The sequence below is a fragment of the Python bivittatus genome, unplaced genomic scaffold, assembly GCF_059951505.1.
Source record: "Python bivittatus isolate LINGU-HERP-01145 unplaced genomic scaffold, Pbiv_v1 ctg000020_np1212, whole genome shotgun sequence".
NCBI classification, from domain to species: Eukaryota; Metazoa; Chordata; class Lepidosauria; order Squamata; family Pythonidae; genus Python; species Python bivittatus.
The window spans coordinates 62589926-62604418 of record NW_028277030.1 but is presented as its reverse complement, the minus strand read 5'-3'; the positions used below and the strand labels follow the sequence as shown (position 1 = coordinate 62604418).

The following is a 14493-nucleotide window of genomic DNA, read 5'->3' as shown; positions in this document are numbered from 1 at the left end:
TGTGATCCCTGGTTAAGGGAAAAACTAGTTAGCCTCTATTAGACCAGTGGTAGGCAATATTTTTCTTTCTTTTCCCTGTGGAGGGGGCTATTGTGACCTAAAGGCCAGGGTGAAGCAAGCGGGAGGGATGGATGATGCCAACACAGAGTGGGAACCCCATGATTTTGCTTTCTGATATCTCTTTGCTTCTTGGCTTTTCTTTTTGTATCTCCTGCTCTTTTTCAGAATTTCTTTTTTCTTTCTCTCTCTTCCCTTCTGCTAAGCATAGAGTAAATCACTTTTTCCCAAGATCCAGATGGCTTGCTTGACTTGCCAAGGACTTTTGAAATTAGGATGAGGACTACATGAAATAAGGCCAACATCTGTTTCTGGTCTGGTAGCCATGGTCGTCCACACCTGTATTTGACCCTGGTTAAGGGAAAGACTCCTTGGGTCCACACATTGTATTAAATACAATATGTGACTTCAGCCATTGCAATTGTGGCTTAGTGTGGTGTGTATACCAGCTATTGTGGTTTGCAAACCATTGTTTATGGCATAGCAGAATGTGAAACATGCATTCACCTGTTGTAAATAAGACTATTTACATAAACAATAGGTACATAGAGACTATTTAAACAACATGTAAATGGTACTTCAACAAACCACAGTAAATCCAGCCTCGGCTTTGTGTGACGCATAAACCAGATTAATGAAAGGAAAGAGGAGTTTATGTTGGAGCGGGGGAAGAAATCATGTAGCTGGCTTTTGTTTTATGAAATGATCTTTATGTAATGAATTTGGAAACTGAATCCTAACAGCAGCCAGTTTTGAGCCAGATGCACCAGTGATTAAAAACTATGATGATATGATAGTAGTGATATGATAGTTTTGCTGCTGCATTGATGTTTGCTTTGACACCCATTTTTTTAAAAGGGTAATCCTTCCACAGCAGTGTGCAGAACTTCAGCAGAGTGACCCCATCCTCAGGAGTATCTGCAGCAAACCAAGATGTTATCCAAATGATGAAAGGTGCATCATGACATCATGATGTAAGCTCCATATCTTATGTACTTGCACGTGAAGTTGTGATGCAAATACAAAAGAGTAAAAATGGTTTTGTGATGTTATGGTTCATGTTTCTTCAATGCCCCTGCCTTGTCCTCCTGCCAACAGACTCCCGTGCATATCACCTAGTTAAGCATCAGCATTTCATGAGTTCAAGTGAGTTTAGCTCTGTTTTGGATTGAGATCCCTGAAGATAAAAAATATGTCCAAGCAAGAAAGAGGTCTCTTGAGTTCTGAAATGGGCAGATAAATGACATGTTCTCATTCCTTCATACAAATAAACAAGACTGCTTTTAAAGTGCAATGGGACTGTGTTTCAGTCACAAGTCTAAAGGTTCTCTTTCTAAAGATCTGAAAGAGTTGTACCCTAAGCAATATTGCTTTCCATTTCTTTCCATTGTACCGTACCCTCACAGTTGCATAAATATTGTTCCTAAATTGTCATTTTTGTGCATATAAATCAGGAGCAGACATAATATAACATAATAACATAATAATTTATTTGTCAATGAACAGCAAACAGTTTTTTTAAAAAAATACAACACCAGAGTAAAATCAAATAGATGAGATAAAATACTAGCATAACAAAGACAAAATAACACTTAAAAATGTGACATACACTACTATAATGGTGCATTAATTACTTGTGCAAATGTAAATCTAAATATTATAGACTATGAAGTAAAATTTATATCATCTAAAAACAAGGTAACTAGTATATGTTAAATCTAAAGTGATAAATAAAACAGAAATGATTATTTCCATAACCAGTTATGCCTTATTTCATTGCGACAACACAGAATTTGGCTACTATACAGGTGATAAATGGTTTCAAATCTTCTAGAAGATGGTTCACACAGAAATTGTCTGGTCTTCCTGAAAATGTACATATTAGGGGCAGAATATAAGCATATTTTGCTTATAAGCATAAGTAAACTGTAGAGTTTACAATGTAGTAATACATGCAAAATGGTTTTGATCCCTTTGTCGCTATATGGGCAAGTACGCTTGGTTGATGGGGTTTTGGAGTATGAGGATGGTAAGATGTTATGCCTGGCTTTGAAAAATGCTATTCTCAGCTTGGGGAAAATTAGATTTTGTAGATATCTTACTGGTTCCCAAGTGCCCTTATTTATCCCATTTCTACCATGCCTATTAATTTCAATCTGAAATTCCATACCCCTTATTCTTTGAGTGAACTGTTGTTTGGCTTGGTCATATCCTAAAGAAATTTGGAATGATACAGAAAGCCCATAGAATGCCAACTTCTGTTCTATGGCCTGTTTCCAGGGAGAAGGAAAATTGTCTATTAAAACTAAAGGGATCAGTCTGACTGGAAAGAATTGAGTTTTCAGCCAGTCAGGAGCAGACATCAAGGAGGTACTGAACTATCTTTTAAAAATTAAAATAGGAAATTATTGCTGATCTAATGAATGTTACGTCATTTCATACCATACTAATCCATAGTAAGTGATTAGAAAGTAACTGCTGATAACGTGCACTAAAATACTTAGCAGGCTGTTTCCTTGTGAAATTTTAACATGGCTGGAATCATGTATTAACAGATGGATATCTCCTTCAGCAGTAGCCCTAATATATCCATCAACAGGGTGAACAAATGACCTCACTGAAACAAAGAAGGGTATTTATCATGGCTTTTTCAGAAGTCAGCTTTACACCCATTATTCTTGTTATAAAACCATACATCTCTTTTTGTCACACACACACACACACACACACACACACACACTGATTACGCTTCATAAAATAATTCACATACCTTAATTTGTGTTGAGAAGATACTTTGTAATGTTATGGATGGTAGTAAACTCCATGGAGCTTAAAGGGGTTTACTTTTGGACAAGATTACTCTGTGAATATCTGTGGGCATAATCTTGGCACCTTTGAAAAGGTGTCTCTCTCTGTATGTACACGTGTGTGTGTGTACACATGTATGTATGTGTATGTGTGTATCTCTACATACAAACACACACACACGCATACACAGAAACATTTGTATGTATATAGGTATATGCTTGTAAATATTTGTAAATGCTGTTACCAATACTTCACAAGTCTTCAGTGTTAAATATTTGCTGCTGAAAGCTAAACTGCCTGAAATTTGAATTTGTGGTTTCAGAACAGACCCTCACATTTAGTAATTCTTTCACCAATGTTTGAATGGATATTTTTGTGAACAGAAACTTCTTGTTATAAAAGAAAGGGTATAATTACATTCCCCTTAAGAATAAAGTTTTAAATTTATCTCCTTCTGGAATACTTTTTTTTTTTTTTGCAGAGGGAGGGAGGCAATGAATAACCAGCAACTGTATTGTTTTTATAGAAATCCTCTTATTCAAAGGTTTCCCAGTGCTTTATTGTTGTGTAAGGTGAGATACCTCTTTGGGGGTGAAAAATAGAAACTAGCAGATTAAATTGGGAAGTTCTGTGGAGCAACTCAGAGGATAAGAGTTCTAGGGGTATCTCTTTACAAGCAAGATGTTTGGAAGATCAAGGAATTTGATGGAGCCATGAGGGGACAGCAAGATAGTATGATCAACGAGGACCTATACATCCAATGGGTCAACAGCTGAATCTTTTCTCTTTTTCTCAACAGAAAAAATGAGCTATGGCAGAAGCGTTAAGTTGTGAAAAGAGGATGGGTTGTACAGCTAGTTCACAGAATTCCAGAAAAAATGTTTGTGCAGATTCATCACTGATTTGGGGTACTTCCCTTGATGCTGCACTCCCTGACTGCTTTGTTTCCAAGTTGCCACTCCACTATAGCTGCCATTTTAGTGGATGGGGGGCTACCCACCCCCAATAATAGTCGTATCTCCCATAAAAACCTTGCAGCAGCCAAATACATGTCCAAGCCGAACCAGCCACCTAGCAATGCTTCCCTTTTAGGAGTAAAGATTTAATATCAAAGTCCTTTTTAACAGGGTCCTATTAATGCCTTGAGATGTAAGAAATAGTGTGGTCTGGTTTGCAAAACCAAACTTGACCAGTCCTCTCCAACCCAATAGTGAAGGACTGTAGCAGAAACGAATTATTGAATGCTGCCCTCTTATGGACAGAGCACAAATTGCTGCTATGTTGGAGACTGGGAAAAAGTTGTGCTCACCTATCATGCTATAGATACCTGTCATGATAATACGATATTTCACTGTATTTCAGTTTCAGCTATCTCTTTTCCAGTACTTCTTTGAGGCAGCAGCCTTTGATGAGAAATAAAAACTTCCAGATCCTTGCCTGCCATCCCATCTACATTTCCAGGAGAGTTAGTTTTAGTTAGTTAGTTAAAAGATTTATATGGCCACCCATCTTATGATTCACAACTCTGGGCAACTCACAACAATAATATTGGCCATCCATTTCTTATAAGAAACAGCAACAATTGGGTGAATTTGTATGTATAACTGCACATTTATCTATTTTTATACAGAAATTAGCCCATGAGCCAATGTGGTGCATTGGTGGGTGTTGGACTTGGGACTAGGAAGACCCAGGCAGGCTCTCTGGATGAATCCTTTGGGCTTCTCCCCAAAGCCTGCTGTCTCTCTTTATTCCTTAGGTCAAAGACACCAGCCAAGACGGGTCTCAGAATATGGGGTTATTCTTGACCCACAAATAACAAAAAGATGTTATCTTGTATTGCAAGTAGTTATGGTTTATGCTCCTTTTGTTATATTTCCGATCAAATGGTAGCTGAAAAAGGCATTAGGCAACCCTAAGATGGTGCAAAGCAGTGGATATAAATTAAACATTAAATACTAAAAAATCAAACAGGGTGGAGCTGAAAGTTAATTGCAGAGAACTGACTGCTTTCAGTAGTTCTATGACTAGCTGAATTCCACCCTACCCCACCCCCCCACCCCAGCCAGGGAATGAAAAAGAATCTCTGCTGGGGACAGATAAGGTAATGTTATTTACTCATATAGCCTTTCTAGGAAGGGCTCTTCAAAAAGTCCAATATAGGTTGCAGGGCTTTTAATAGGTTAAAGAGATATAGAAGATACCCCTTGTTCATCTCTTACATTTTAGAAAGTGCAGACAACTCCGTTTGCCACCTTGAGTCCAATCTGGCAATTCTTTAATGGACTTTTCCATTTCAAAGTCAGTAAGAAAATTTGCTGAACTGAAAATCTGCCTCCAAAAACAGACAGGAAAATGGCATAGTCTGTTCATTCTTATCTACTTTAGGAGAAAGTTATGCATTATGACAGATTAAAGTAAAAATGGTACAATGGAAGCCCTAACTGGAAGTGTTGTGAATGAGCCCTAAATGGAAGTATTATGAATGAGATTGTGAATGGGAGAAAAATGTAGCTGTGCCGGGATATTTCCTTTTCTTCACCACTCTTTTTACTGCACACTAATTGATGTGATGTTTTATATACTGGATCTTAAAGCTGAGAAGACAAACCCTCAACATTTGACTAGAAAATATTCTTAAGGTCAAAGGTCTTGTAAGTATTTTACTTTATCCATCTAATATACTCAGTTGAACAATAGCCGTCCCCATACTGAGAACTTGTCATGTTTGTATCTTTTGTGGTGATGGAGCTACGGGACAGAGAGAAAGATCAACTTTTGCAGAAAAAAAACCCTCTGCTACATACTTTACAGTTAAATGTCTTGTTTCCCCTGATAGAGTTAATCAGCACTAATAGGAGGTTGGAAACTCACAGTAGCTGAAAAGAAAGTATTTTATTTTATTTTATTTATTTATTAAATTTATCCCTGCCCATCTCCCCCTAATGGGGCAGCTCACAACTCATTAAAACAATAAATAAATATATAATTACATAAAACCTAAAACCTGTACAAAACAATTACTAAAAAAGAAGAGAGTCCGGGAGGTTGATGGTTCAGAGCAGCAAACACCAGGCCTCTAAGGGCCTAGCCATCCCCACACCTGATGTCTTCCCTCCCCACCCCAGGCCAGATGGCAGAGCCAGGTCTTCAAATCCCTCCTGAAGGCCAGGAGTGAGGGGGCCAGTCTCACCTCCAGGTGTCCAGGGAACTTGGATAACACAACTGAGGCAAGATGATGATGATGATGAGGAGGAGGAGGAGGAGGAGGAGGAGGATAAAGAATAAATGCCAAATGTATTAGTCAGCAGACCTGCAGATTACAAACATCCAATGGTTCTTCTGAGTAATAACTTTTCTCGGCCAAAAGTAGCACTCAGCTCTTAAGTAATAGGCCACACCAAAATTGGTGCTGGAGTCAGGCCAAAATCTAAAATTGCTTTCATTTACATTTGTAAATGAAAGTGTAGTCAGTGTAGAGTCCTGGAGCTCCAATTTCCGCACCTTTCTTTTAGTGGGAGGGTGCCTTTCACTACTCAACAAAAAGCATAGCAGAGCTATTCTACCTTTGTCTCCTGGACGTATTTTTTCCAGAAAGGAAGATTCTGAAAAATAATGGCAAAACCTCTAAAAATTCCATTGATGGAACAGGACAATATACATGGTCTGGATCCATAATGGAAGAAGCACACTGCTTTGTTGTTTGCCTTGAAAATGAAAACCAGTGCTGGGAACGTCCTCCAACTTCCTGTTTGATTTGACCATTAAAATTTCACCAATTTCTTTCATGTAATTGGCTTTGATCCAATTATCTCAGTTGGGTTCTGTCCATGTTGTTTATATGGAGTCCTGATAGTAACAAGCACAAGAAAAACTGATCAAACCCTAATCCACATAACTTTGCCCGCTAATGCAATCAAATTGCACATGATCACATTTTTTTTTTTGTCTGCGCTCAGTCATTACTGACCCTGCAGTGACTGCTTTGGACGAGTCCTTTTGCAGTTTTCAAGGCAATTGTTTCGGAAGTGGTTTGCCAGAGCCTCCTTCCTAGAGCAGAGCCCAGCTGGCGAGCGCAGGAGACGGGGTTTCCGTTGCTTCGCGCCCTTTTCGGGCGAGCGCGGTTTCGCGCTTACCGGCAGCTGCTCCCGACTCCTGTGCAAGGCGCCGCCAGCATTTTTCCTCCCACCGGAGTGAGAGTCCCCATTTATCTACTCATGTGAGTTTTCGACCTGTTGGGTTGACAGGAGCTGGGGAGGAAACAGGAGCTCACCCTGTTTAGCGCAAAGGCTGGACTCGAACCGCCGAAGCGTCAGCCATTTCTGGCCGGCAACTTTCAGCGTCATTAAGTCGCTGCGCCACCGCATTAAGTGGCTCAAAACCTCTGAATAAAGAGGCCCAATCCACTGTCCAAGAAGTCAAAATGGCAGCTGTTTTGGCACAACTAGGTTTCTAGCATATTTTTCAGATTAGTGAGTTTTTTATTTTTTAATCACTTCTAGTCATGGAAGGGGAGAAAGCAAGGACTCATCCTGAGCTGGCTTGGTATGACTGTTTACTTTACCTTTAGGGTTCTCTATATTTTAGGAGGACTATGGATGTTTGAGAGATGCATCTTTCACCTCAGTTAGCAAATCACCTCAGCAAACAGACTTTCTAAATATCAGTATGGTGTGCTCCTGCTCCTTGATTTTTCCCAGTATATTCTATTACATTCCTATCTTTGGTTTTGCATTCCCCAGTGTAAGACTTGGGCAAGATTCCATAAACATAGAACCATCTGTCCTCGTTGGGCTGTTTTCTTGCTAGGATGGAAAGGTCCCATGAGGGTTTTTGTTTTTGGTTTTAACTTCTGCAAATCTTGGAGCTCTCTAGAGCATACCAATAGTTCCCTCTTTTGCTTCAGTTGTGATTTTGGGTCTATAAGGATGAACATTGGGAGAATTGAAATTATGATTTTGAAAATATTGCAGTGCACTTTGGTAATATGGGGGGAAAGACTAAGCTCTTAAGCACAAAATTGCAATTCTCCAGTTTTGCTAAAGCATCTAATGAAGGAATGTAGATCAGGCAGAGCAAAATGATTCAAGTTACAATTAGATGTATTCTATGAAATGCAGAGATATGAAATTATCCCTGACTGGCATGGATGTTCCTGAACCTTTCCGGAGGTTGCCATTTTGGGACAGGCCGCAGTAAGGGTTCAGCGAAGAGTGATGTCTTACTCAACACATTGATCTGCCAGTCATCTTCCCCAGTGTGGCCAACTCCTTGCTTTCTGAGGCTGTTAGCTTTCCTGTAACAGTGCATGTGAACTTGAGCAAATTTTGAAACTGCATTTTATTACCACGAAATGGCTGCTTTGTCTTTGCAGGCTGCTGACAACCATGAAACCCTAACAAGTTGGAACATAAGCAAGAAAGCCACGTTGCCCAAAGCGGTTGCAGAGTGTTTCTCCTACCCATCAATGAACTGGAGGCAGGCTTAGAGCTCTAGTATCTACAGAGTTGATAAGAAACTCATGTTGGACAACTGAAGAAAAAAATTAACAGGAAATACTTATAACTGTCTATGGAGATTATACTTGGGAGTGTGTCTTGAGATAGTGGTAGCCAAAGTCTATTGTACATATTGTACTTTGGGGTCTCCAGGCTTAGGGAGATCGGTACTGATGCAGAGGTTCTTGGAACACAAACATCCATCTACTCTAACACTAGGCTTATTTCTTAAAATGTATTAACCACCAAATATCCTGCTGAATTTGTTAAATACTGTACTAAATTTAAAACACCCATTTTGCTATTGTTACAAATTGCTTTATTTCTCAAATACAAATGACATCATTGGTTTCTGTTTCCCAGCACAATTAAATAAGGTTCATGACTCTTAAGGGAAAAAATATGATTTTTTCCCCCCTCACAGATTCATCTTTGGTATTTTTTTAAGCATAGATACTAATTATCCCAAATTAGAATTAGTACTAGCCAAGATTTCAAAGCAATTCATGCAACACAAATTACATTACTGAAAACTTCAGTCAAATTATTATTTTATTCACAATGCAGTATTTTATTTCCAGCCACCAAAAACTTATTTCTATTGGGCCTTCAAGGTCAGCATATTACTAAAATAATGTTCCTTAGCCTGCTATGCTTCCAACCCCTTTAGGTTTTGTTCCATAATTTCTAGGGCAGTGGGATCTAATACATCTGGAAGACATGGGTTCAAAAACTCTGCAGTAGGAAATTGTTCTCTCATCTATCAGCAATTAAATTCTACTGAGATCAATCAGGGGTATTCACAAAAATGTTTGCACAGGATTCTGACTTTGCTAACCAAAATAAATATACACAATGTGTATCATGTAAAATACCTTTATTAATTTTGCATTGTAGTGTTGAGTAGTAGCATTCCCTAATATTGCATACTGTTCATATTTGTAGATTTGTTCAGAGCCTCTAGTTTGTGTCAAAGATGCAATAAATTACAGATGATCATTTGAAACACAATAAAAAGAATGCGTAGTGTATCTTTATAATCTCAATTCTTTTAGCAGTTTCATAATACACATTTTCTAAATACATTTTCAGTTAATGTAATAAAATGTAAATAAGGCCCAGGCAAATAAATCCAACTGAGATAATATGTAAAAGTAACTGTACTTTGCTTTAAGACCATAATCCATCTATTTTCTAAATGTAAACCTGCTTGAGTAAAAGCACATTATATTTTGTATCTGAAATACATACTTGGCATGGTTGCATAGTTTAAAGTCATACCAAATTCAGGCTGTTACATGAGAATCTGTCAGCTTGAATTAGGAAGGAATTCCTAAATCTTAAATGTTTTTCAAACTTTTCAAAGATGTACAATTTAAGATTACTTTTTTCTATAATCCTGCACAGCCTGCAGAGGCCATTCATATCCGTTCTATTAAAGGACTGGTTCCTGCAATCTCTTTCTAAATCATGCAATGTTTTTGTCTCATTTGTAAGAGAATTTGATGGTAACCCAATACTGATATTTAAGTATTTAAAATTAATGTCAAAATTATGTCTTTAGCAATATACAGAAATTGACATACTCATGATCTATACAAGATGAAATTATCCTTTCAAAACAGTTGGGTGTTTACATTTGAGATTTATGTTTCTTCTAAGATTCATATGTAATCTTACATTTTGTTCAGATAAAAATGCTCTGATGATAGCATTTATTTATTCATTCTGAAATTAAGAGCAGGCACAACTGGCAATTTTTGTAATGCAACAAAACTATGGCATACCCTGTCACCACTTTTTTTTTTTTTTTTTTTTACATTCTAGAGTAATTCTGATAAATGCAGTTTCAATTGACCAATTTAGTTAAACTGTACTTGGAATGAATGATACAAATTGTTATAAAACATCCCAAACACCCAAATTTCAAAGTGTTATCCCATTATCCACTGACAGGTATAGGATTCCTAGCTGCAGATTTATGCAGACTTCCTATATCGTGCACTAGATTTCCAGCAAGTATCCAAACGAGTTGGCTTGTTCAGTTATGATCCCCTATTCATACATATCTATTTTTAACTAATAAGGTCTTATTTTCCAAAGGCAAACATCAATTCCACAATTCTTCATAAGTAAATGTTGTTGTTAGACTGCCTTTGTGAAGGCTGTGGGCCATGCTGCAGCAAATTTTGTACATAGCAGAAATACATATGTCAGCTACTGCAATGGAAACTATAGAACAAGTCTCCAGAGGCCATGACAGTAGAGTTAATGCAGGAAGCAGCTGAATTCTGCTTGAGCACTCCAGTCTTTTATTCTAGACTCATGTAAAAACTGCTAAGTAATCTAACAGCTTCATTCAGAAAGCCCTCATAATATTGATCTGGCACTGAAACAAGGGGGTGTCTGTATCAATGACGTAAGATGCATAGCACATGGCCAATCGTGACTTATTTTCCTTGGCAGATCCTGGCAGATTCTTCTTAGAGAATCTGAATATATGATAGAAAGTTCAGTATTTAACTCAGAGATGTGTTTGTGAATTCAGTGAACTCCCTTTTGAAAATTTGAGTACATTAATTTGAAATTTACACAGTATTTTAAAAAGGCAATTGCTTGTAGATATTATACATAACTTTTTAAAAAGTATTACATGGATCAAGACATTTCTGATAAGCAAAATTAATCAGAGTACTTTAACTGTGCTATCCCTCCCCCAATCCATATAGATTCAAACTCTAAAACAAATGGCCTCAAGTGTTCATTCTATTGACTGGCATTATATAAACTAATATTTAGTTTACATATATTATCAGAGATAGTTGTATATTCAAGTGCTTTCCTTCAATTACTTGGAAAATGGTTTTTCCCAGTGCTACTGCTGATCTGTTACAAAATATGCTTTTGGTGATCTGTTTAAAATAAGTTAGAAAAAATTGTCAAACATTTAAAAAAGGGGTTTTATAATGCATTCATATATTTGGTCAAACACAATACACTGTGTAAATAAATAATCTAATTTTGTTCCTTAAAAAGGGTATATTGCAGTCTCACACACTTCAGTAGCTTTTAAGTTAAACACGGATATTTCAATCAGAATTCCTAGTATGCAACTACAGAAAGTTCCCTTACAATAATCCAATAATCATCACAATATAAACATACTTTTCTAATTGATAATCAAAGTTCCAGCTAGCTAGAAAAAAAACCCTCCAGCAATATAATGGACAAATATCAGCAGATAAAGCTTTCCACAACATGGCAATAAAATGTCATCAATCTGCCATTAAAGAAATCAACTGTAAGTAGTTAGTTCAAGCACTGGCAACTTTTGCAATTCAAAATTAAAAGGATGAAATTAAAAGGATGAAGAAGGAACTTCCTTTACATAACTAGGAACAAAGTCTGGATGAACTACAACTTGAACCTGGCTACCTCTTTTCACACAGCAGAAATATTGTATTTTTGACATAACATTTACTGTTGTGTTATGTAACCAGCAATGTGCCCCTACAAGTGTTATGCTTTTAAATATATTTATCGCAAAGTACCACGCATAAAACTATATTTTCACTATTTAAATAAATAATTTTCACATTCTAAGTTTAGCATTTACTAGGAGCTCATGTCTGTAGTTCTGAAACATCTTTTTTGCTCCAAGGTATAGAGGTAGATTTTAGTGTTAGCTTGGGCTTATCAACCCTACTGCCAAAATCCAAAATATCACAGCTGTTTATGGATAATGGTGCAATTTTAGCAACTGCTTGAAAACTCAGCATTTGCTGTCTGCTCTGAGTTGAGAATTCAAGCTTTGTAACATTGTTTTTTAACTTGTGAATAGTTGGTATTTCTAGAAACAAGACAATGGAAACACATAATAGAAAAAGAATGAACACACGTGAGTGCATGAGTTGCTTCTTTATCTTCTTCAGTAAAATGTTCCCAATCTGGGCAGCAAACGAAGGCCACCACAAAGTGCTACTGTTCTCTGGTTGTGTGAAGGGTTACAGCTGGAACCCCTCCATTGGGGCTTCCTGTTGCTGAAAGACAAATTGCTGCTCATTTTCATCCACTTGTGGCACAATGCTTGCATCTTCTTCTTCCACACCAAAATAATGTTCAATAAGATCAAAAGCTTTTTGGTAGATTTCTTGGTTTTCATGACTTTGAAGAATTTCAATTTTATCCAGTCCTGGAATTAAGAGAGATAAGAGATCAGTAAGATCTATACTGTTCAATATGCTCAAGACCTCCTCAATAATGAACAGTTCTTAATTCCATAAACAGATAAAATAAAGACATTTCTTGCCAACTCCCAGAATAGTAAACAGAGACTTGCAATCCAATCTTATATATTGTTATTTATCAGTAAATCTTATGTTTATTAGGACTCATTCCCTACATAAAACTTCATAGCATTACAACACTACAGAGGTGACAATTTTTCAGTAGAAATATTTTCGTATTAGTGACTTGCTGTGGCATTAAATCACCACCTCTTACCATATGCTTCCTCTATACGGGCACAGTAAGGATTCACACCAATTCCATTTTGCTTTGATTCTTGCTCTCCATGTCGCAGAATGTTTTCAAGTCCATTCAAGGCTACTTGGACTATTTTAGAGTCCATCACAGTCAGAAGATCACACAGAGGCTTGGTACAACCTAATGCCACTAAGTAACTTTGATATAGTAGGGAAAAAAGAAGATGGGAGATAACTAATCAGGTTTTTCTTTTTGTTGGCTGTAATAGTCTACATACAAGGATCCTTTCAACAAACAATATTGAAAATATCATTTTCAATATTGTTTGTTGAAAGCATCCTTGTATGTATAATACAATATAATAATTATATAATACAATTTTAATAACAGCATGTTATTAAAACACACATTCCTTATATGGTTAATATATAAGTAATTTTACCCCAAAGACCAACAATGCTTCTATTTTAAACCGAATGATCTCAAAACCGAATGATCGATGAACATATTTCCATTTGCAACCTGAACTCATGTCATATAATTTCTACTCATATGAAAGTGCTAACACTTTCACACTGTCCCAAGTGAATCAATGTATTATCAAGCATGTAAAGATAAGAAATTAAAGAGAACATTTATTTTTCTTCTGAAGATACATGCTTTACCAAATTATTGCTCATGAAAATACTGGGGCAGAAAAATAGGATTTGCCTCACCAAAGACAAGATTTCTTTTCTTTGTGGCTGCTTACACAAACAGGTTTGATTCACACATTCTCCTAAGACAAAGAGTGGTAATTTGGTTTTGGCTTAATATGAAGCATGCGCACGGCCACCGTGGTTTGTAAACCATGACATTTGAGATAACACTACATATGAGCCAGGCTACTATTGGTTAAAGTGAACAATGACTTAGCAAAATGTGTAAATCTAGCCAATCAGGGATCATTTATTTATTTATTTTATTTATTGAATTTTTCAACCGCCCATCCTCCCCCCATGGGAGATTTATTTATTATTATGTTGTTATTATATTGTGTATTTATTTATTATTTATGTTGCACTGCTATGTAGCCAGCAAATCTCCTGAGGATTGGCCTACAGTCTAAGAGTAGTCTGAGAGGTCATGTCCTTGGTTCTGTTAATGTGAGAACTCAGACAGACCTTCATGGTACTGGATAGCATCAAAAACATCCTCTCTAGGATGTCCTTGCTCCACTGGCTGCCTGTGTTTTCAAACATATGTTGAAAATGTTTTTAATATCAGTAAGTCTAGGAACATGCAGCTTTGGCAAGTTTGAGATAATTAATATTAGATGTGGTGTTTTTATTTCTATTTTATGGTACTGCATATGTAACATGTTGCTACTTTTTATTATTTTATTTTGGTCACTTTTTATTTCAATTATTTATAAATAAATATTTATATTATTTCTTATTTTGATATTTTTTCTTTTTCTTTTTATACTATATATTGTGTTAACAAGCTACTTTGACAGTATTTAGAACAAAGAAATATGAATATACAATGTGCATATATACATAAATAAGAAATGGAGAAAAGGTTTTCAAGGCATAATATGACTCCCTCCTGCAGCTTTTCCTAAGTTGGTGCCCTCCAGATTGACTCCAGAATTCCCAGTCAC

The 14493-nt window shown here is 36.7% G+C and overlaps 1 protein-coding gene across 1 annotated transcript in view; it reads right to left on the bottom strand.

Annotated features, from left to right (window-relative positions):
- Nucleotides 1-9223: 9223 nt before the first annotated feature.
- Nucleotides 9224-14493, bottom strand: part of KPNA5 (karyopherin subunit alpha 5) — a 31541-nt gene continuing 26271 nt past the window's right edge. The window contains exons 13-14 of the mRNA XM_015890210.3: nucleotides 12867-13045; nucleotides 9224-12555 (exon numbers count right to left, since the gene is read on the bottom strand). Coding sequence (XP_015745696.1) covers nucleotides 12368-12555; nucleotides 12867-13045 — 367 coding nt within the window. The 3' untranslated portion in view covers nucleotides 9224-12367. The remainder of the gene's footprint in view (nucleotides 12556-12866; nucleotides 13046-14493) is intronic.